This window comes from Trachinotus anak, unplaced genomic scaffold (genome assembly GCF_046630095.1).
Source record: "Trachinotus anak isolate AG129_WGS33_773 ecotype Australia unplaced genomic scaffold, CSIRO_AGI_Tana_v1 ptg000027l, whole genome shotgun sequence".
NCBI classification, from domain to species: Eukaryota; Metazoa; Chordata; class Actinopteri; order Carangiformes; family Carangidae; genus Trachinotus; species Trachinotus anak.
In genome coordinates this window covers 164,640-187,100 of record NW_027273878.1, presented here as the reverse complement: position 1 = coordinate 187,100, position 22,461 = coordinate 164,640, and the positions used below count along the sequence as shown (strand labels likewise).

The 22,461-nt window shown below is 44.9% G+C and overlaps 1 protein-coding gene and 1 long non-coding RNA gene across 5 annotated transcripts; one reads left to right on the top strand and one right to left on the bottom strand.

The window, feature by feature from the left end:
* Positions 1-421: 421 nt before the first annotated feature.
* On the bottom strand, positions 422-3,898 carry LOC139610959 (uncharacterized). Its single transcript, XR_011686232.1, has 4 exons — positions 3,757-3,898; positions 2,288-3,367; positions 2,066-2,161; positions 422-1,442 (listed from the first exon to the last, which is right to left on the bottom strand). It is a non-coding gene; the product is annotated as an uncharacterized lncRNA (long non-coding RNA).
* Positions 3,832-22,346, top strand: LOC139610956 (butyrophilin subfamily 1 member A1-like). Of its 4 annotated transcripts, none has more exons than XM_071465118.1 (7): positions 3,832-3,969; positions 4,619-4,960; positions 13,795-13,911; positions 19,349-19,693; positions 19,996-20,316; positions 22,006-22,096; positions 22,228-22,346. In XM_071465118.1, the coding sequence occupies exons 2-7, from the start codon at positions 4,819-4,821 to the stop codon at positions 22,286-22,288; spliced, it is 1,077 nt and encodes a 358-aa protein (XP_071321219.1). In that variant the 5' UTR covers positions 3,832-3,969; positions 4,619-4,818; the 3' UTR covers positions 22,289-22,346. The 4 variants fall into 4 exon arrangements, with proteins under 4 accessions (XP_071321219.1, XP_071321216.1, XP_071321217.1 ...); XM_071465115.1 differs by having other exon boundaries at positions 3,959-4,089; XM_071465116.1 differs by having other exon boundaries at positions 3,959-4,089; positions 22,006-22,153; positions 22,228-22,342.
* The last annotated feature ends 115 nt before the right edge of the window (positions 22,347-22,461 follow it).

Sequence of the window (22,461 nt, the reverse complement as noted above, 5' to 3'; positions counted from 1 at the left end):
ACCTCAGCAACATAGGCATATATAAACAAGCACATCTTACAACACAGTGACTCAAGACAATTTGCTCCAGGGGAGGGGGGAAAGGGGGGAGGAGGTGATTCCAGTGCAGACAGGCAGCCAGTCTCAGCCGCTGCCATTAAGGCGCAGCTATCGGACCCCGCCCGCCACACTGGATGGGAGGAAGCGGCGAAGGCGTGGGATGGGGTTGGGGTGTGTGTTGCATATGTACATGTAAGAGGTGTCCGTGAATGTGTGTGTGTGCATAGGCCTGGGGAGTCGCTTCGTCTAGTTCACAATCAGTGCCTCAGTTCGCAGGGTGTCATCGCGATAACACAGCAAGTTGCCATGGAGACATCCTTGATCGGGTCCTGGACGGAGTCAACAATCCACAGGTGTCCGTGGAGGAGGGGGAGAGGGGGGCGGGGGGGGGGGGGGGGGGGGTAGGAGTAGAAGCGTCTCACTGCAGCGATCTCGTGGGGGAGTTGTTCCAGCACCGGCCTTGGCCAAGGCTGGTGCTGCGGGGGCCGGAACGCAGATTAGATTATGATTGTTTGGGTTGGGGCGAGCAGTCGTATTTCAATAGACACGGCTTACTCTGTTTGTCCATTCTGGTCATCTTCATCCATTCTCCTTTGCAAAGCTGAAAGCTTCTCCAAGATGTGACCCATGTTGCGATTTATGACCACAGTCTGAGCGTTAACAGCTCTGTCTATTACCACAGACAGGGTGTTGACAGCTCCTTCCAAGGTGGTTCCCAAGTTGCGGTTCACAATCACAGTCTGAGTGCTTACAGCTTTACTCACTCCATCAATTATGTCGGGCAGCGTGGGGATTTGGACTGCTGTCACCGTCTTCTGAATTTTCCGATACACCAGGGCAATGCCTAATCCAATCAGCAGAAAGCCTGATATCACAGTTCCGAATATATAGAGATCTCCATGTGACCAAGCCGCCGTCCTGACGTGTGTTTATCCTTCAGAGATGCTGACACATGTACAGTTCACTGTCTGGTCCACGTCTCAGGTTTAAACCCAGACTGAGCCCAGTTTGAGTCAAATACAAACAGCTGATGTCACTGTTAGTCAGAGTCCTACAGAAACCACCTGCAGGTAAAACCTGAACCAGGTCTTCCCTGAAACCAGAGCAGAATAAAGCAGAAGCCACTCAGGTCCATGTCCCCCCAACCACAGAGACACCTGTGACCCTGAACTCTGGATATTTCAGGCTCTGGTTTCTGCTCAGGTTTCTGTTCCCGCCACAGCCTCAGCTGTGTCTCTACAACTGACTCCGCCTACCTGACCAGGTCCCCCTGCAACACAGAACCAGGATCACAACACAGACCAGTTCTTCATACCCTGGATGCTGATGGACTCTGGCTCCAGACGGTTTGATAGAGAATCCAGGATCCTCAGTGACATCACCACACTTCACACCTGTCTCACCTGTCACAGCAGAGGAGGGAAACTGATCACTGAGAGGACAAAGCAGACAGACATCAGGACCTCTCCTTCACTCCTAGGTCCTTATGACCTCTCCTTCAGACCTTTCCTTGACCTCCTGACCTTCTGGAGGAGCAGAGGTCAGAGAGGAGCTGATTCTGACAGCTCCACCCCAGCAGAGTCTGAGTCCTGATACAGAAACCAGATCTGAAACCACTTCTGCTTTTCACACGTCCACTGTGTCTTCATCCTGTTTCTGCTCCTTCCTCATCCTCATCCTCACACAGACACAGAGAGGACTCAACCCAAACCTGGTCCCAGGTCCCAGGTCCCAGGTTCCAGGACTGTGAGTCAGATCTCTTTGTTAACGAGCTTTAATTATCTGATCAGCCTCAGACTGAGCTGCTTTAAAACCAGGACGAGTTTTGCACTGGGTCCACGGTCCAGACCCTGATCCTGGTCCTGGTCCTGGTTCTGGTTGTGTCTGACAAAAATGAACTTAATGAAGAATAAAATGTATTCTTAATAAAACTACAGTTTTGGAACTTTTTTGTAATAATCATACAGGACTGAACATTATGACCATGAACGTGAAATGATGTTTTCAGTTCAACAACAGAACTCACGTGTCCTGTAGCCTTAACACCTCTGGTGCATCAAACATGGTCTCACCAACATCTCCATGGAGCTGTTCAACACCTTCCTCATGAAAAACTTCTTCCCTAAAACATGTTGAACACACACTGCAATCAGCGATCAACAGTGTGATCACAAATATCAATACTCATCAATAAAGGCCACATTTAAAAGGCTCAGGTTCAGAGACTGTACCTGTCAGGACGTCTTACCCATCAGATCTGAGACACTGTCAATATCTGACAAGTCAGGAGACATAAATCCCAGCAGAGCTGTCTTCAGATGGACCTGGACGACAGTTCAGATTATTACCATTTATTTTGAAAAGGTCACATGGGTGTCACCTCCAGCTCAGTCTGTCATTAACTGACTGGTGACATATTTAAAAGCCTCTGTTATAAGTGTCTAAAAGATGTGGCTTTAGTTGCTGTGTTTGCAAATGAAGGACAAAAACATGGCTTCCTGTATATGACCCATGAGTTCACATCAGCTACATATCTGCTGCTACTCCCAGCTCCACCTGTCCACACGGAGCTTACAGGCTACTCAAAGGCTGTGTTGGTTTTATGTAATATTGTTGTATAAAGTCATTGTCACTATCAGCGTGTCTCTCTGTCTCTAACCTGTTCACGTGAGCACCAACATGTCTACAGGACCACCGGAGACAGGCAGGTTAACACACACCTGTCTGTGGCGTCTGTGGTCGTGTTTGTGCTGCACAACCCTCATATCTCCTGGAGCTTATTGATGCAGAACAGAAAGACACACGCTAATCACTAACATTAGCCATGTAGCTACTTTTTCAGTGAGTCACACAAACTGTGCCGTCTCATTACTGTAGTTACTGTAACTGTGTAGTTTACTGACATCATGTTAATCCAAACAGCGACACTGGTTGATGATGAACCTGAACACAGAGGCTGTGAACTCCAGCCACAAAAACAACCCCGACACAGTCAGCAGCTCACAGCAGATTTAACGTACTTCAGTGTTTGCTGTGAGACAATGAGACAGAAACAGTAGCAGTTCACTGACTCTATCATGTTTACTGTCACTGATTAAAACAGGGGAGTAACATGTAGCCGTGAGTATTTTTACACATCCAGGATTCAGGGTCAGACTGTGGCTCTTCAGCAGCTCAGAAATCTAAGACCAGGACTGGTTCTACTTCTGTCCCTGTTTCTGTCTGATGCTGTTTCAGAACCTGTTTTTCTCCTGGAGGAAGTTCTGAGGGTCTCTTACAGCTGCGAGCTGCACTCCACCATCATGCTTTCACCTGGTGTGGGCGGTGCCTGTGTTTTTAGAAAAGAGGAGGGTCCACGGTTTGACAGGGAGGGGCCCACATGCACTAACACTAACAAAACAAAGAACAGAGAAACTCAGACAGCAGCACAGGTGTAAGGCCTGTGACTTCACAACACGACTCCACTGTATTTACACAGAAAATAGTGTTTGCTGCTATATTACTGCTTAGAACCTCGTTTACAGAACCTTCATACCTGTTCAGACAGGAAGTCCTGACAGAACACCTTGTTGCCATAGAAACAGTCACTGTTACCTGATCCACTGCCAGAAAGCATGAGGGCGGGAAACATGCACACACTCAGCTGTCAGTTTATTAGGAACAGCAGCTCAGACTGAGTCCTATGACACACCTTCTAATGCTCACTTCCTGTCCTACCTGTGTTAACCAGGTGTGGAATCACCTGTGTGGTCACAATGGTTAGTGCTGCTGTTGAACTATTCAGAGAGAATAATGGTACTCTCTGTATAACACAACAGACTGCAGCCTCCAGCACCCGAGTTCATCTTATTCCAAACGCTTTTATTGTGAAGGTGCTCCCGGAACTTCCTCGGTCTACCTGTACAGCGGACTTCCTGTAGAAAACGAAAGGTAACTTGTGTTCGTGCGTCGTTTTCAGCGGGAGAACAGTCTGAGTGGGTCTGACGGACTGTGGCCGGTGGTGGGTTGTTCACATGAAGATGTTCGCGGTGACTGTGATGCTCCTGGTCGGTAAGAGAACCTCCCACCAAACTCCATTTAAAAAACACGGGATTTAAGAGCAGGACTCGGGAGGCAGGTGTACAGGTAAAACAAGGTAGAGCCGTTCTAAAGTCAGACCCGGAGGACAGGTCGAGACCGAACGGGAGATCCCGGGACTGGGGGACAGGTGAGCAGGTGAGGGAGGAGGAGTCAGGTCAGGTGATTCTATTGGCGGGAAAGGCAGACTGTGGCAGGGTCTGAAATGTCAGGTGAATTAGGACATGTATGAATCAACAACTCAATGAATGATGGATGAATTAAAGGATGAATGACTGAATGAATGAATGTCAACAACAGACAGTTGGTCATTTGATTGATGTGAGGTCAGTTGTTGACATAATTGCCCCCCCCCCCCATCATCACCCCCACCCTATAAGATGGTGATGACGTCAGCACGTCTGTGAGGGCTCAGACCAGATGGTGGATCTCTGGATCCAGACTCAGTCAGCTGTTCCAGGAGACCAGTAGCTGATCTTTGTGTCTGTTTGTGTCCTCACAGTTTCCCAGCATGCCTTGGGTGTGGAGGTGTTTGAGGGGGTGGAGTCTGTCCTGCTGCCCTGTCATGTCACTGACTCTGTTTCTAACGACTCCACTGTGGTGTGGAGCCGTGAAGGCCTCGAGGACTCGATTGTTCATCTACGTCTGCAGAGCGGAGAAGACCTCAGAAACCAGAACCAGGTTTACAGGAGCAGAACCTGGATGAGGACGGACTCTCTGCAGACTGGAGACCTCAGCCTCACTCTGAGAAAACCAACCATCAGGGACAGCAGCACCTACACCTGCACCGTCAGAAAGTTCGGACTGGACCAGAGCCGGACTGAAGTACAACTGACTGTCAGAGGTCAGTGATGTTGATACAGGTCAGAGATGTAGATACAGGTCAGAGGTCAGAGGTCAGAGATGTAGATACAGGTCAGAGGTCAGAGGTCAGTGATGTAGATACAGGTCAGAGGTCAGAGGTCAGTGATGTAGATACAGGTCAGAGGTCAGAGGTCAGTGATGTTGATACAGGTCAGTAATGTAGATACAGGTCAGAGGTCAGAGGTGTAGATACAGGTCAGAGGTCAGAGATGTAGATACAGGTCAGAGGTCAGAGATGTAGATACAGGTCAGTGATGTAGATACAGGTCAGAGGTCAGTGATGTTGATACAGGTCAGTGATGTAGCTACAGGTCAGAGGTCAGAGGTGTAGATACAGGTCAGAGGTCAGTAATGCTAATACAGGTCAGAGGTCAGTGATGTAGATACAGGTCAGAGGTCAGACGTAGATACAGGTCAGAGGTCATAGGTCAGTGATATAGATACAGGTCAGAGGTAAGTGATGTAGATACAGGTCAGAGGTCAGAGGTCAGTGATGTTGATACAGGTCAGTGATGTAGATACAGGTCAGAGGTCAGTGATGTTGATACAGGTCAGTGATGTAGATACAGGTCAGAGGTCAGACGTAGATACAGGTCAGAGGTCATAGGTCAGTGATATAGATACAGGTCAGAGGTAAGTGATGTAGATACAGGTCAGAGGTAAGTGATGTAGATACAGGTCAGAGGTCAGAGGTTTAGATACAGGTCAGAGGTCAGTGATGTAGCTACAGGTCAGAGGTCAGTAATGCTAATACAGGTCAGAGGTCAGAGGTAAGTGACGTAGATACAGGTCAGAGGTCATAGGTCAGTGATATAGATACAGGTCAGAGGTAAGTGATGTAGATACAGGTCAGTGATGTAGATACAGGTCAGAGGTCAGAGGTCAGTGATGTTGATACAGGTCAGTGATGTAGATACAGGTCAGAGGTCAGAGGTCAGTGATGTTGATACAGGTCAGTGATGTAGATACAGGTCAGTGATGTAGATACAGGTCAGCGGTCAGAGGTTTAGATACAGGTCAGAGGTCAGTGATGCTGATACAAGTCAGAGGTGTAGATACAGGTCAGAGGTCAGTGATGTAGATACAGGTCAGAGGTCAGAGGTGTAGATACAGGTCAGAGGTCAGTGATGTTGATACAGGTCAGTGATGTAGATACAGGTCAGAGGTCAGTGATGTAGATACAGGTCAGAGGTCAGAGGTCAGTGATGTTGATACAGGTCAGTGATGTAGATACAGGTCAGAGGTCAGAGGTCAGTGATGTTGATACAGGTCAGTAATGTAGATACAGGTCAGAGGTCAGAGGTGTAGATACAGGTCAGAGGTCAGTGATGTAGATACAGGTCAGAGGTCAGAGGTGTAGATACAGGTCAGAGGTCAGTGATGTTGATACAGGTCAGTGATGTAGATAAAGGTCAGAGGTCAGTGATGTTGATACAGGTCAGTGATGTAGATACAGGTCAGAGGTCAGTGATGTAGATACAGGTCAGAGGTCAGAGGTCAGTGATGTTGATACAGGTCAGTGATGTAGATACAGGTCAGAGGTCAGAGGTCAGTGATGTTGATACAGGTCAGTGATGTAGATACAGGTCAGTGATGTAGATACAGGTCAGCGGTCAGAGGTTTAGATACAGGTCAGAGGTCAGTGATGCTGATACAGGTCAGAGGTCAGAGGTAAGTGATGTAGATACAGGTCAGAGGTCAGACGTAGATACAGGTCAGAGGTCATAGGTCAGTGATATAGATACAGGTCAGAGGTAAGTGATGTAGATACAGGTCAGAGGTAAGTGATGTAGATACAGGTCAGAGGTCAGAGGTTTAGATACAGGTCAGAGGTCATAGGTCAGTGATATAGATACAGGTCAGAGGTAAGTGATGTAGATACAGGTCAGTGATGTAGATACAGGTCAGAGGTCAGAGGTCAGTGATGTTGATACAGGTCAGTGATGTAGATACAGGTCAGAGGTCAGAGGTCAGTGATGTTGATACAGGTCAGTGATGTAGATACAGGTCAGTGATGTAGATACAGGTCAGCGGTCAGAGGTTTAGATACAGGTCAGAGGTCAGTGATGCTGATACAAGTCAGAGGTGTAGATACAGGTCAGAGGTCAGTGATGTTGATACAGGTCAGTGATGTAGATAAAGGTCAGAGGTCAGTGATGTTGATACAGGTCAGTGATGTAGATACAGGTCAGAGGTCAGTGATGTAGATACAGGTCAGAGGTCAGAGGTCAGTGATGTTGATACAGGTCAGTGATGTAGATACAGGTCAGAGGTCAGAGGTCAGTGATGTTGATACAGGTCAGTGATGTAGATACAGGTCAGTGATGTAGATACAGGTCAGAGGTCAGAGGTCAGTGATGTAGATACAGGTCAGAGGTCAGATGTAGATACAGGTCAGAGGTCATAGGTCAGTGATATAGATACAGGTCAGAGGTAAGTGATGTAGATACAGGTCAGAGGTCAGAGGTGTAGATACAGGTCAGAGGTCAGAGGTGTAGATGCAGGTCAGAGGTCAGTAATGCTGATACAGGTCAGAGATCAGAGGTGTAGATACAGGTCAGAGGTCAGTAATGCTGATACAGGTCAGAGGTCAGAGGTAAGTGATGTAGATACAGGTCAGAGGTCAGACGTAGATACAGGTCAGAGGTCATAGGTCAGTGATATAGATACAGGTCAGAGGTCAGTGATGTAGATACAGGTCAGTCATGTAGATACAGGTCAGAGGTCAGAGGTCAGTGATGTTGATACAGGTCAGTGATGTAGATACAGGTCAGAGGTCAGTGATGTAGATACAGGTCAGAGGTCAGAGGTCAGTGATGTTGATACAGGTCAGTGATGTAGATACAGGTCAGAGGTCAGAGGTCAGTGATGTTGATACAGGTCAGTGATGTAGATACAGGTCAGTGATGTAGATACAGGTCAGAGGTCAGAGGTCAGTGATGTTGATACAGGTCAGTGATGTAGATACAGGTCAGAGGTCAGATGTAGATACAGGTCAGAGGTCATAGGTCAGTGATATAGATACAGGTCAGAGGTAAGTGATGTAGATACAGGTCAGAGGTCAGAGGTGTAGATACAGGTCAGAGGTCAGTGATGTTGATACAGGTCAGTGATGTAGATACAGGTCAGAGGTCAGTGATGTAGATACAGGTCAGAGGTCAGAGGTCAGTGATGTTGATACAGGTCAGAGGTCAGAGGTGTAGGTACAGGTCAGAGGTCAGTAATGCTGATACAGGTCAGAGGTCAGAGGTAAGTGATGTAGATACAGGTCAGAGGTCAGATGTAGATACAGGTCAGAGGTCATAGGTCAGTGATATAGATACAGGTCAGAGGTAAGTGATGTAGATACAGGTCAGAGGTCAGAGGTGTAGATACAGGTCAGAGGTCAGTGATGTTGATACAGGTCAGTGATGTAGATACAGGTCAGAGGTCAGAGGTGTAGATGCAGGTCAGAGGTCAGTAATGCTGATACAGGTCAGAGATCAGAGGTGTAGATACAGGTCAGAGGTCAGTAATGCTGATACAGGTCAGAGATCAGAGGTAAGTGATGTAGATACAGGTCAGAGGTCAGACGTAGATACAGGTCAGAGGTCATAGGTCAGTGATATAGATACAGGTCAGAGGTCAGTGATGTAGATACAGGTTAGTCATGTAGATATAGGTCAGAGGTCAGTGATGTTGATACAGGTCAGTGATGTAGATACAGGTCAGAGGTCAGTGATGTAGATACAGGTCAGAGGTCAGAGGTCAGTGATGTTGATACAGGTCAGTGATGTAGATACAGGTCAGAGGTCAGAGGTCAGTGATGTTGATACAGGTCAGTGATGTAGATACAGGTCAGTGATGTAGATACAGGTCAGAGGTCAGTGATGTTGATACAGGTCAGTGATGTTGATACAGGTCAGAGGTCAGATGTAGATACAGGTCAGAGGTCATAGGTCAGTGATATAGATACAGGTCAGAGGTAAGTGATGTAGATACAGGTCAGAGGTCAGAGGTGTAGATACAGGTCAGAGGTCCGTGATGTTGATACAGGTCAGTGATGTAGATACAGGTCAGAGGTCAGTGATGTAGATACAGGTCAGAGGTCAGAGGTCAGTGATGTTGATACAGGTCAGAGGTCAGAGGTGTAGGTACAGGTCAGAGGTCAGTAATGCTGATACAGGTCAGAGGTCAGAGGTAAGTGATGTAGATACAGGTCAGAGGTCAGACGTAGATACAGGTCAGAGGTCATAGGTCAGTGATATAGATACAGGTCAGAGGTCAGTGATGTAGATACAGGTCAGTCATGTAGATACAGGTCAGAGGTCAGAGGTCAGTGATGTTGATACAGGTCAGTGATGTAGATACAGGTCAGAGGTCAGAGGTCAGTGATGTTGATACAGGTCAGTGATGTAGATACAGGTCAGAGGTCATAGGTCAGTGATATAGATACAGGTCAGAGGTAAGTGATGTAGATACAGGTCAGAGGTAAGTGATGTAGATACAGGTCAGAGGTCAGAGGTTTAGATACAGGTCAGAGGTCATAGGTCAGTGATATAGATACAGGTCAGAGGTAAGTGATGTAGATACAGGTCAGTGATGTAGATACAGGTCAGAGGTCAGAGGTCAGTGATGTTGATACAGGTCAGTGATGTAGATACAGGTCAGAGGTCAGAGGTCAGTGATGTTGATACAGGTCAGTGATGTAGATACAGGTCAGTGATGTAGATACAGGTCAGCGGTCAGAGGTTTAGATACAGGTCAGAGGTCAGTGATGCTGATACAAGTCAGAGGTGTAGATACAGGTCAGAGGTCAGTGATGTTGATACAGGTCAGTGATGTAGATAAAGGTCAGAGGTCAGTGATGTTGATACAGGTCAGTGATGTAGATACAGGTCAGAGGTCAGTGATGTAGATACAGGTCAGAGGTCAGAGGTCAGTGATGTTGATACAGGTCAGTGATGTAGATACAGGTCAGAGGTCAGAGGTCAGTGATGTTGATACAGGTCAGTGATGTAGATACAGGTCAGTGATGTAGATACAGGTCAGAGGTCAGAGGTCAGTGATGTAGATACAGGTCAGAGGTCAGATGTAGATACAGGTCAGAGGTCATAGGTCAGTGATATAGATACAGGTCAGAGGTAAGTGATGTAGATACAGGTCAGAGGTCAGAGGTGTAGATACAGGTCAGAGGTCAGAGGTGTAGATGCAGGTCAGAGGTCAGTAATGCTGATACAGGTCAGAGATCAGAGGTGTAGATACAGGTCAGAGGTCAGTAATGCTGATACAGGTCAGAGGTCAGAGGTAAGTGATGTAGATACAGGTCAGAGGTCAGACGTAGATACAGGTCAGAGGTCATAGGTCAGTGATATAGATACAGGTCAGAGGTCAGTGATGTAGATACAGGTCAGTCATGTAGATACAGGTCAGAGGTCAGAGGTCAGTGATGTTGATACAGGTCAGTGATGTAGATACAGGTCAGAGGTCAGTGATGTAGATACAGGTCAGAGGTCAGAGGTCAGTGATGTTGATACAGGTCAGTGATGTAGATACAGGTCAGAGGTCAGAGGTCAGTGATGTTGATACAGGTCAGTGATGTAGATACAGGTCAGTGATGTAGATACAGGTCAGAGGTCAGAGGTCAGTGATGTTGATACAGGTCAGTGATGTAGATACAGGTCAGAGGTCAGATGTAGATACAGGTCAGAGGTCATAGGTCAGTGATATAGATACAGGTCAGAGGTAAGTGATGTAGATACAGGTCAGAGGTCAGAGGTGTAGATACAGGTCAGAGGTCAGTGATGTTGATACAGGTCAGTGATGTAGATACAGGTCAGAGGTCAGTGATGTAGATACAGGTCAGAGGTCAGAGGTCAGTGATGTTGATACAGGTCAGAGGTCAGAGGTGTAGGTACAGGTCAGAGGTCAGTAATGCTGATACAGGTCAGAGGTCAGAGGTAAGTGATGTAGATACAGGTCAGAGGTCAGATGTAGATACAGGTCAGAGGTCATAGGTCAGTGATATAGATACAGGTCAGAGGTAAGTGATGTAGATACAGGTCAGAGGTCAGAGGTGTAGATACAGGTCAGAGGTCAGTGATGTTGATACAGGTCAGTGATGTAGATACAGGTCAGAGGTCAGAGGTGTAGATGCAGGTCAGAGGTCAGTAATGCTGATACAGGTCAGAGATCAGAGGTGTAGATACAGGTCAGAGGTCAGTAATGCTGATACAGGTCAGAGGTCAGAGGTAAGTGATGTAGATACAGGTCAGAGGTCAGACGTAGATACAGGTCAGAGGTCATAGGTCAGTGATATAGATACAGGTCAGAGGTCAGTGATGTAGATACAGGTTAGTCATGTAGATATAGGTCAGAGGTCAGTGATGTTGATACAGGTCAGTGATGTAGATACAGGTCAGAGGTCAGTGATGTAGATACAGGTCAGAGGTCAGAGGTCAGTGATGTTGATACAGGTCAGTGATGTAGATACAGGTCAGAGGTCAGAGGTCAGTGATGTTGATACAGGTCAGTGATGTAGATACAGGTCAGTGATGTAGATACAGGTCAGAGGTCAGTGATGTTGATACAGGTCAGTGATGTTGATACAGGTCAGAGGTCAGATGTAGATACAGGTCAGAGGTCATAGGTCAGTGATATAGATACAGGTCAGAGGTAAGTGATGTAGATACAGGTCAGAGGTCAGAGGTGTAGATACAGGTCAGAGGTCCGTGATGTTGATACAGGTCAGTGATGTAGATACAGGTCAGAGGTCAGTGATGTAGATACAGGTCAGAGGTCAGAGGTCAGTGATGTTGATACAGGTCAGAGGTCAGAGGTGTAGGTACAGGTCAGAGGTCAGTAATGCTGATACAGGTCAGAGGTCAGAGGTAAGTGATGTAGATACAGGTCAGAGGTCAGACGTAGATACAGGTCAGAGGTCATAGGTCAGTGATATAGATACAGGTCAGAGGTCAGTGATGTAGATACAGGTCAGTCATGTAGATACAGGTCAGAGGTCAGAGGTCAGTGATGTTGATACAGGTCAGTGATGTAGATACAGGTCAGAGGTCAGAGGTCAGTGATGTTGATACAGGTCAGTGATGTAGATACAGGTCAGAGGTCAGAGGTCAGTGATGTTGATACAGGTCAGTGATGTAGATACAGGTCAGTGATGTAGATACAGGTCAGAGGTCAGAGGTCAGTGATGTTGATACAGGTCAGTGATGTAGATACAGGTCAGAGGTCAGATGTAGATACAGGTCAGAGGTCATAGGTCAGTGATATAGATACAGGTCAGAGGTAAGTGATGTAGATACAGGTCAGAGGTCAGAGGTGTAGATACAGGTCAGAGGTCAGTGATGTTGATACAGGTCAGTGATGTAGATACAGGTCAGAGGTCAGTGATGTAGATACAGGTCAGAGGTCAGAGGTCAGTGATGTTGATACAGGTCAGAGGTCAGAGGTGTAGGTATAGGTCAGAGGTCAGTAATGCTGATACAGGTCAGAGGTCAGAGGTAAGTGATGTAGATACAGGTCAGAGGTCAGATGTAGATACAGGTCAGAGGTCATAGGTCAGTGATATAGATACAGGTCAGAGGTAAGTGATGTAGATACAGGTCAGAGGTCAGAGGTGTAGATACAGGTCAGAGGTCAGTGATGTTGATACAGGTCAGTGATGTAGATACAGGTCAGAGGTCAGACGTAGATACAGGTCAGAGGTCATAGGTCAGTGATATAGATACAGGTCAGAGGTAAGTGATGTAGATACAGGTCAGAGGTCAGTGATGTTGATACAGGTCAGTGATGTAGATACAGGTCAGCAGTCAGAGGTTTAGATACAGGTCAGAGGTCAGTAATGCTGATACAGGTCAGAGGTCAGAGGTAAGTGATGTAGATACAGGTCAGTGATGTAGATACAGGTCAGAGGTCAGACGTAGATACAGGTCAGAGGTCAGACGTAGATACAGGTCAGAGGTCATAGGTCAGTGATATAGATACAGGTCAGAGGTAAGTGATGTAGATACAGGTCAGTGATGTAGATACAGGTCAGTGATGTAGCTACAGGTCAGAGGTCAGTAATGCTGATACAGGTCAGAGGTCAGAGGTAAGTGATGTAGATACAGGTCAGAGGTCAGATGTAGATACAGGTCAGAGGTCATAGGTCAGTGATATAGATACAGGTCAGAGGTAAGTGATGTAGATACAGGTCAGAGGTCAGAGGTGTAGATACAGGTCAGAGGTCAGTGATGTTGATACAAGTCAGAGGTGTAGATACAGGTCAGAGGTCAGTGATGTAGATACAGGTCAGAGGTCAGAGGTGTAGATACAGGTCAGAGGTCAGTGATGTTGATACAGGTCAGTGATGTAGATACAGGTCAGAGGTCAGTGATGTTGATACAGGTCAGTGATGTAGATACAGGTCAGAGGTCAGTGATGTAGATACAGGTCAGAGGTCAGAGGTCAGTGATGTAGATACAGGTCAGCGGTCAGATGTAGATAAAGGTCAGAGGTCATAGGTCAGTGATGTAGCTACAGGTCAGAGGTCAGAGGTAAGTGATGTAGATACAGGTCAGAGGTCAGATGTAGATACAGGTCAGAGGTCATAGGTCAGTGATATAGATACAGGTCAGAGGTAAGTGATGTAGATACAGGTCAGAGGTCAGAGGTGTAGCTACAGGTCAGAGGTCAGTAATGCTGATACAGGTCAGAGGTCAGAGGTGTAGATACAGGTTAGAGGTCAGAGTAGAAGTCATTATCTGATTATTTTTTTATGAATTTGTATTTATTGATTTTCACATTTTAATCTGATGTTGTTGTTTGTGTCGACTCCAGAACCTCCTCCTCCGGTCTGGCCCCAGGTTCTCGCAGCTGTCCTGGTTCTCCTGGTTCTCCTCCTGGTTCTATCTGCAGTTGGTTTCATTGTGTATAAAATGTGGAAGGACAGACAAGGTATGTAGAGTGTGTGTGTGTGTGTGTGTGTGTGTGTGTGTGTGTGTGTGTGTGTGTGTGTGTGTGTGTGTGATGAGCTGAGGTCACCTGGTTGCAGTTTGTCTCAGGTGATTCAGGTAAACTCTGCATCACTGTTCTCTGCTCAGTGTGAACATGCAGACCCTGATGAGTCTCAGAGTCTCCCACAGACCCTGATCTGTCCATCAGTGGACCCGATGACCACATTCAGTCTGTGACCTTTGACCCCAGACAGGCTCCCAGAAACAACACCACACATGACATTTAGTTCCTCAGAGTTCAGGTGAAACCTGATCACAGGGAATCTGATCTGATCCCCCAGGTTCAAACCAGGTTCAAACCAAACCTGGTCAGGTCTGGAATCAGGTCTGAACCAGGTCCGGCTCCTTTAAAATTCCTCATCTTGTCTTCAGACTCTCTCATCATCCACACTGTGGAAATGAAAATGCTGCTGCATGGCCTCTGGTCTTCTTCAGGATTAGGGTTCAGGACTTTTATTGTGAAAGGGATGAGGACAGAGGGGATATCCTGTGGATACGTTACCCTGTGAGAGAGAAGGAGGGAGAACCACAGAGCAGCATGTCCAGTTTTTTTCACCACTGTCTGTCTCGCTTTATCTCAGATACCAGAGAGATGAGAGTAAGACACAATATGTACATGATAGGTATTCTGGTGGTCTGACTGAAACTTGTGAAGGACAAGTTCAGGCAGTCCATCATCATGAGTGGTGAATTTCAGCAGGTATGAGTGAATCTGTTAAAGTTCAAGTATCTAGTTTGTATGAAGTATGTCAGTGGTTCAGGTGTGCTCCTCACTCTGCTCCAGCTCCGCCCCCTCACCTGTTCTGTCTCTGCAGGTTCTCCCTCCTGTCCAGAAGGAGAACAACAGACCGTATGTGGGTTTTCATCCAGTCACATTTTCTTTCTAAACACAGACGTGTTTAACACGAACACGTCCTGATCCACAGTCTGTTCACGAAGGCACAAATGTAAAGTTACATTTTTAAATGATATTCAAAATGTAAATATATTAATATACAATGATACACAATAATACAAAACAGTGTGGCTGCACTAACTCTCTCACCAGTGACCTGAAAGAAAAAAACAGTTCACATTCATCGACTTCAGAACCTGACAGGTGACCATGTGTGCTGTAATACTGCCATCTAGTGGACACGTAGACAAACACCACATTAAATCAACACGTCAGTTATGATTTTGAGGTTACATTTTTCTCAATAAGTAGCAGCTTATTGCAGTTAATAATGTCAATATTATATATGTCAATATTATTAAAATAAAGTTGATATTCATAACCTCAGTTCATAGTTATGTTGATATTTCCTCAACAATGTCCAGCCACTGTCCTGGGCTTGGAGGGTCACACTTCAACCACTTCCTTTGTTATGGCCTTTTTACCTGCCAGTATCAAAACCTTAAAGAGATAGGTGTCCTTCTTTTGAAAACTGTCGGCAGGTATCTGACCCAGGTACATTGTCTGTGGGTTCCTGGTTGTCTCGTAACCTAAAATCTCCTCAATCATCTGGCTCACCCTGTTCCAGAAAACTTGTAATTTCAAACATGACCAAAAATCATGCGAGTGATTGACATTCATCTGCCTGTAGTGTCGGCTGTTTACCTAATGGTTTACTTTTAATATGGGGTGTAATCAAGAAGCAGATTCAATTCTTCCATCCAAATTCTCTTCTTTTAGAGCTCATGGAAGAAGTTTGTTGTGTTCTACACACAAAATGCCAATCACTCTCTGATCAGTTAATGTTCAGTTCTGGCTCCCATTTCAGTTTCACATATAATGAATTATTTCCATTTAGTTTTTGTAAACCTCTTTACAGTGTCTTTGCAGGTGTTTCTTCATATGCATTTGCCAACACTTCAATCACCTCATTTCTTTCTGCTGAGATTCATTTTTGACTTCTGTCTCAAAAAAATGTCTTAGCTGTAAATATCTGAACAAGTCTCCATTTTCTCCTTTCTAAGTCTCCTTTCAATTACATTTTTTAACTATCTCATACCACATTTTAAATGTGTTTTCTCAGACAGAGTTTCCCCCTTTGGGTCTATGTATTCTTCCCTACCTTGGTTGGCCTGAGGGTGAGATTGGTCCAGATTTAGTTCTATGTGCTTCCACCTGGCTTGGTAGTCAGGTGAACGCCAGTAGACAATGTGCCTCATCTGAGCAGTATAATAGTGCTCTCTGAGACTTGGTACTGACAGGCCTCCTTTTTCCTTGTCCATTTGGAGTGTTTTAAATTTCACTCTCTGTCTTGCTCCTGCCCATATAAACCTGAAAACTGTTCATCCCATAAATAGAGATTCTGGAATTCTGACTGGTAGTGTTGACCATTTTTTGATATCTCCCTGTATCTTAACATTTTTTGTTTTATAATTGGTTTCATATATTGTGTTCAGATCATGAGTGATTAATACTCCCAAATACTTTATAGGTTTTGCTTCCCACTTCAGTTTATATGTCAGGCTAAGTCTCTTACTTGGTGTGAAGTTAAAGGAGAGTATTTGTGTTTTAGCAAATCCATTTATAACCAGACATCTGACCAAATTCTGGAGTCTCCATGAGTTTGGGGAACATTAAGTTAGGATTTTGGAGTTAGGTCATCTGCAAATTCCTTAATTCCTTCCAACTCCTTGTTTTGCCTAATGGTTTGCACTAAAGGTTCTATGTATATTGTAAAAAGAGAGGGGCCCAAACAGCAGCCTTGTCGGGTACCTCTAAACAGCTTAAAACTGCCTGTCCATTAATTTTATTCTAGCAGTTGGGTCTCTGTAAAGAGCCTGTATACACTTTGTTATTAAAGCCCAGCCTCTCTAGGATACCGTATAAAAAAGACCATCAGACTCAAATGCCTTTCCTGCATGGAGACTAACCAGAACTGCATGTTTTTTATTAATGTGTTCAATAATGTTCAAGGTTTCTCTGATGTTATCTTGAGTTTAGTGACCTTTATAAATCCCGTCTGGTCTTCATTTATTAAGTCAGGGAGCAGATGTTCAATTCTTTTGTCAATAATAGATGTAAACACTTTGTAGTTTACATTCAGTATAGAGATCGGGCTGTAGGATTCACAATTTCCTTTATTTTGACCTTCTTTTAGAATGACTGATATCATGGCCTCTTTCCATGATGGTGGCGCCTCAGTTTTATTGAGTGTCCAACTGAAGGATTCAAGCAGTACAGGAGTGAGGTCTTCTTTAAAGATTTTGTACCATTCCTTTGGAAAGCCATCACTTCCAGGGCATTTATTTGTTTTTAATGTATTGATAGTCGTGCCCAGGTGTTTTTTTTTGTGATAGGGGCAGTTAATTTATCATTTTGTATTTTTCCTATGGAGGGAAAGCCGTGCCAAGTATTGTTAAATGTTTTCGTCATCCACATTCTCAGGCTGAGAGTATAAAGTTTTGTAGAAATCTTGCAAAGTTTTATGGATTTCTTCTGGCTCATAAGTTATTTTGTTAGTTAAGGGGTCTCTAATTCTATGTATTGTATTCTTCATTTGCTGTACCCTTAGGCATTTTGCTAGGATTTTTGTCATTCTTGGGCCAGATTTATAAAAGTTTTGTTTTGTAAACCTCAGTTTCTTTTCCAGTTATCATTCAAAAAATTATCTATTTGTTTTTTTAGTTCTTTTATCTGTTTTTTCAGCCCTTGGTCCTCATCTTTTTGTTGTTGCTTCTCTAGGTCTCTCAGTGTTTTCTCTAATTCCTCATATTCTAACCTCTTCATTCTATTTAATTATGTCGTTCTTGAGATTAGTGTCCCTCTCATTATTGCTTTAACTACATTCCTTAATTTCCCTCTTAATCTCCTTTATAACTGTTTCCTTGATTAAAATGCTGATGTTTAATCTCTACATTGTACTCTTCTGTTAGTTATCCAGTTGAGTAGTTAAATACATTGCATTATGATCTGACACACCCACTGTTCCTCATGATCACCTACTGACCTGTTGACAATTAACCTCATTAGTTGTGAGATATTCAACCAGGTGTTTTTCATAAAACAATAAATTTAAATAAAATAAAAATCCATTTTAAGCATTAGGCTACAGTTGGCAACATACAGTTCATTAATCAATAGACTGTACCAAGGAGGTGAGTGACTCCTCTCACACTGTACAGTTTGGACATGGGTAACACCTGCAGCTGCTGTTTAACATCAGACATCCTCCATAGAGACTGAAACAGATGTTTGCGTCACCAGGGACAGAGCTGAGTCTCCTTCTGTCTCCCATTCAGCCCTGTATCTGACAGCCAGAAACTTCTGTCATAGAACTGTTGTTACATATCCTCGGGTATTTTTCAGTGGTTATCCAGAGATTCTGGAGCTTTCTCTGAGGGTGTACGGTGGATACCTGTGTATCAGGTAGACTGCACCACCGATGAGAACTGACTCGTCCTGTAGAGAGTTGAATTTTCACTGAGGATCAAATCATTTCAGATGAATTCAATTCCATTTTATTAGATTTAGTTTCAAGTGTTTGAATTCAGTTCAAACTGATGAATTCAGTTTCTGATGAAGCTGTTCAGGTTCAGGTTTTAATACAATTATTCAAGTTAAACAGGTGAGATTAAAATGACACCTGTGTCCTCTCCAGGAAGGTATGTGAGAGCAGAGCTGAGCTAAGACCTGGTCCCAGCAGGGTTAGGGTTACAACAACCTGCAGGGGTCAGGAAGAGACTGTGACAAAGACAGAAGTCTGAAACAGGATGTAGGTCTGACAAAGGTCAGGGGAGACCCGAGCTCATGACTGAGCTGAGAATCCAGTTTGTCACAGTGGATCACAGTTCACTGAGGTCACAGCGCCCCCTGTGGCCTGATGTTGACAGATGTTTTCACACTGACTCAATCTGACCTTAGGTCTCAGGGTCCATTAACAGAGTTCCCCTGTGACAAACCAGAACCCTGAGTCCACCTGGTCTAGAGGAGCTGGATCAGTTCCACACTGTGAGCTGATTGGTGCTGAAGGACCACTGAGCCTGAAGTGAGTTGTTAGATGTCAGATTAATTCATGTATCAGTGAGCTGGTGTGAACTTGTAGCTGAATCTTTAATATTTGACTTTTCTGTTTTCACATTAGTCAGTTCATCAGGGTCTGAGATCATAATGTTTCACTTCCTGTTTCCCTTTGAACTCTGGGTAAAATCATCCACCACACTTTAATAACTGAGGAACTCGTTCTCTGTCAGAGACAGTTTGATTTTATTATTGATGATCAGTTAATGAAGTTATTGATTAAACAGTTCAGCTGTTGACTGTAGACAACACTGTCTCTTTCAGACTCAACCAACCAATCAGGTTCCACTACAAATATTTGACTTCATACTGAATTCTGCTACTGCTGCTGTCTGAACAGCTGATCATCTGGTTTGTTGTTTCTCAGTCCAACAGGTGGAGGTGGAGGAGGAGGCGGAGTCTGTCCAGCTGCCCTGTAAGATCAAGGACTGGTCTGGTGTGAGAGCTGTTCGTCTGTCTGGAGACATCAGAGTGGAGTGGAGAGACAGAGACAACAGGAAGGTCCATGTGAATCAGAACGGTTCTGACAGACCTGAAGACCAGGACCAGGTTTACAGAGACCGAACAGAGATGAAGGAAGACCTGCTGAGAACTGGAGACCTCAGTCTGACCCTGAAACACCTCAGAGTCACAGACACAGGAGAGTACACCTGCAGAGTCTACAAGGACGGAAACTTTATGAGAGAGAAAACAGTGACTCTCAAGGTCAAAGGTCAGTGTTGTTTATTTGTCTCTGTCTCACTGTCATTGGTCTCCTCCGTAGAGAGGTCAGAGGTCAGAGCTGTAGATACAGGTCAGAGGTCAGAGCTGTAGATACAGCACCATCCAGACTCTGATCCTCTCCAACACCTTCAACACCTGCTTTTAGTTTCTAGATTTCTGTCCCTGTTACCTTCTGGTCTGATCTGGTTCTGTCCTTCAGGTTTCTCTACAACTTTGTGATCCTTCAAGAAAGAGATTAAAACCTGCTGCTGCTGTCTGAACAGCTGATCATCTGGTTTGTTGTCCTCTCAGGCCAACAGGTGGAGGTGGAGGAGGGGGCGGAGTCTGTCCAGCTGCCCTTCAAGACCACAGCTGACCTGCCTGAAGATGCTCAAGTACTCTGGAGGAACAATGACATGAAGGTCCATGTGTATCAGAACGGTTCTGACAGACCTGAAGACCAGGACCAGGTTTACAGAGACCGAACAGAGATGAAGGAAGACCTGCTGAGAACTGGAGACCTCAGTCTGACCCTGAAACACCTCAGAGTCAGAGACACAGGAGACTACACCTGCAGAGTCTACAAGGACGGAAACTTACTGAGAGAGAAAACAGTGACTCTCAAGGTCAAAGGTCAGTGTTTGTTTGTCTCTGGTTGTTTGTCTGTCTCACTGTCTTCTGTCTCCCCTACAGAGAGACATCAGGACAGAAACAGAAGCAGCTGCATTGATCCAACTCCTCTGATGGCTGATCAATCAGTTTGATTGGTCTGTTGATCTGTTATCAGCTCACAAAAAGAAACAAATGGCTGAAGACAGAAAGAAAACCAAATTTCAATACTACTGCGATTGTACTGTAATACTACTATAACTGTAATACTACTATAATAATACTGTAATACCTCTGTATCTGTACTGTCGAGGTCCCGTAATCTGTCCTGACCCCATCCTGGACTGTGTCAGGTGCTGAACTGGACTCGGACGACAGTAAATTATTTATTGTAATAAACAGCTGAAGAAGGAACTACAAACATGGAGTGTGTCAGAGGCATAGTATAAGTACAACCACAGACAGGTCGTCACTTCAGTGACAGGAAGTGGTTTGAGTCTTGTCTGACATGGACCAGAGGTTTGTACAGACTGAAATCAAACTGCAGGTTTCTCCAGATCCTGGTGCTCCAGGACCAGGACCAGAGGAAACACCGGCAGAGAGTTAACAAGAGGCTGTAAAGGTGGACTGGTGAGGAGATCAGTTTTGGACTGATGAAATTTAACATCCCGTCCCCTCTGATGTCTTATTTAGACACTTGTTAGCAATCGGCCTTTTTTAACAGACGGAGAAGCTTCAAGAATTAGGACAGGGATTTACTGATAGATCTGATGTCAGAGAATCAAACCTGAAAATACTTTTAGCTGCTGTTAAACACAGACCTGATTTCAGGCATCAACCAGAAACACATTAAAACTCAAATGTTACTGCAGCAAGGAATTGTGGGACAACATTTTCTCCTTTCCATTGGTAAAGGAAGGTCCAGTGTTTCCTCTGCTAAAGGAGATAAGATAGGAAGCATTGAAGCTCCTTTCCTCAGCTCTCATCAGGTCACTTGACTCAGTGTGAATCTTCCTCTTTTATTTCTCCACAACTGTTCGTTGAAAAAAAAAAACTTCCCATGTGCAGTTTGTCAGATGAGCGACTAACTAGAAAACGACAGCGGGAAGTAAAGACAGACAGTTCTCCATCTACGAGGAAGGTTGTATTAATTTTATAACCACCAAGTGACGATGATGATGATGATGCACACACACAGATAAGTTTTACTAAGGAATTAAGTTTTTTTCACATAGACAGAAGAAAACTGTAACAATCGATTCAATTTGGCCCCAGGTAAAAGGTCAGCAGCTTTCATTCAGCCTGTTTCTGATGGTGGAAAATACAACTCAGTGGGATCCACTGACTGTACCTGTTCATACCCTTGAAACTACCTAACTCCTCCCCCTCTCTAATCCACAGAGGTGTCATGAGAACAGAACTCAATGTTCTGCAGGTGGAACACATCTCAGAACGTGGTCTCTAACAGAACAATATGACAGGCTTTTATTATGAAGGTTAGAACCAGAACCTTTCTCTGTTCCTGTGAAGCTTCACATCAGCGGCCAATCAGGAGGAGGATGGTGTCCTGTCAGTCCATTCAGAGGATGAAGTTGTTTGTGGCGTTTGTGATTCTCCTGCACAGACAGAAAACCTCCCACCAAACTCCATTTAAAAAAACTAACATTTAAGGTCACAGCTGATAAAATTGGACTGCTCTGTTTGTGTCCTCAGAGACGCCTCTTCTCCACCATGTGAATCATTTCCTACCTGATGAGGTCCTCAGACCAACGACCTTTGACCTGTCTGCATACAGGAGGTTCCGGTCAGTGGCTGTGGATATGTGACAATCTGCAGGATCAATGATTGATCAATCAATCAAGTAAATGACAGGAAACTAATCAACAGTGTCTCAATGATTAATTCAGTTTCAGTTATTTTCAAATCTTTTCTCAGCTGTGGCGACACGCTGCATGTTTTCAGGAGTTTTTCTGCACAAACACGAGACAGTCAGTGAACGCACCACCAGAGATGTCATGTTGTTCTGGCTCAGTCCCGAGCCCAGTCCACATCTGAACTTTCTCCTGTGGATCGGAACTACAAACAAGGCCTCCAACTCACTCCACTGACTGATTTCCCAGCATGCCTCAGGTGTGCAGGTCCATGAGGGGGTGGAGTCTGTCCTGTGAT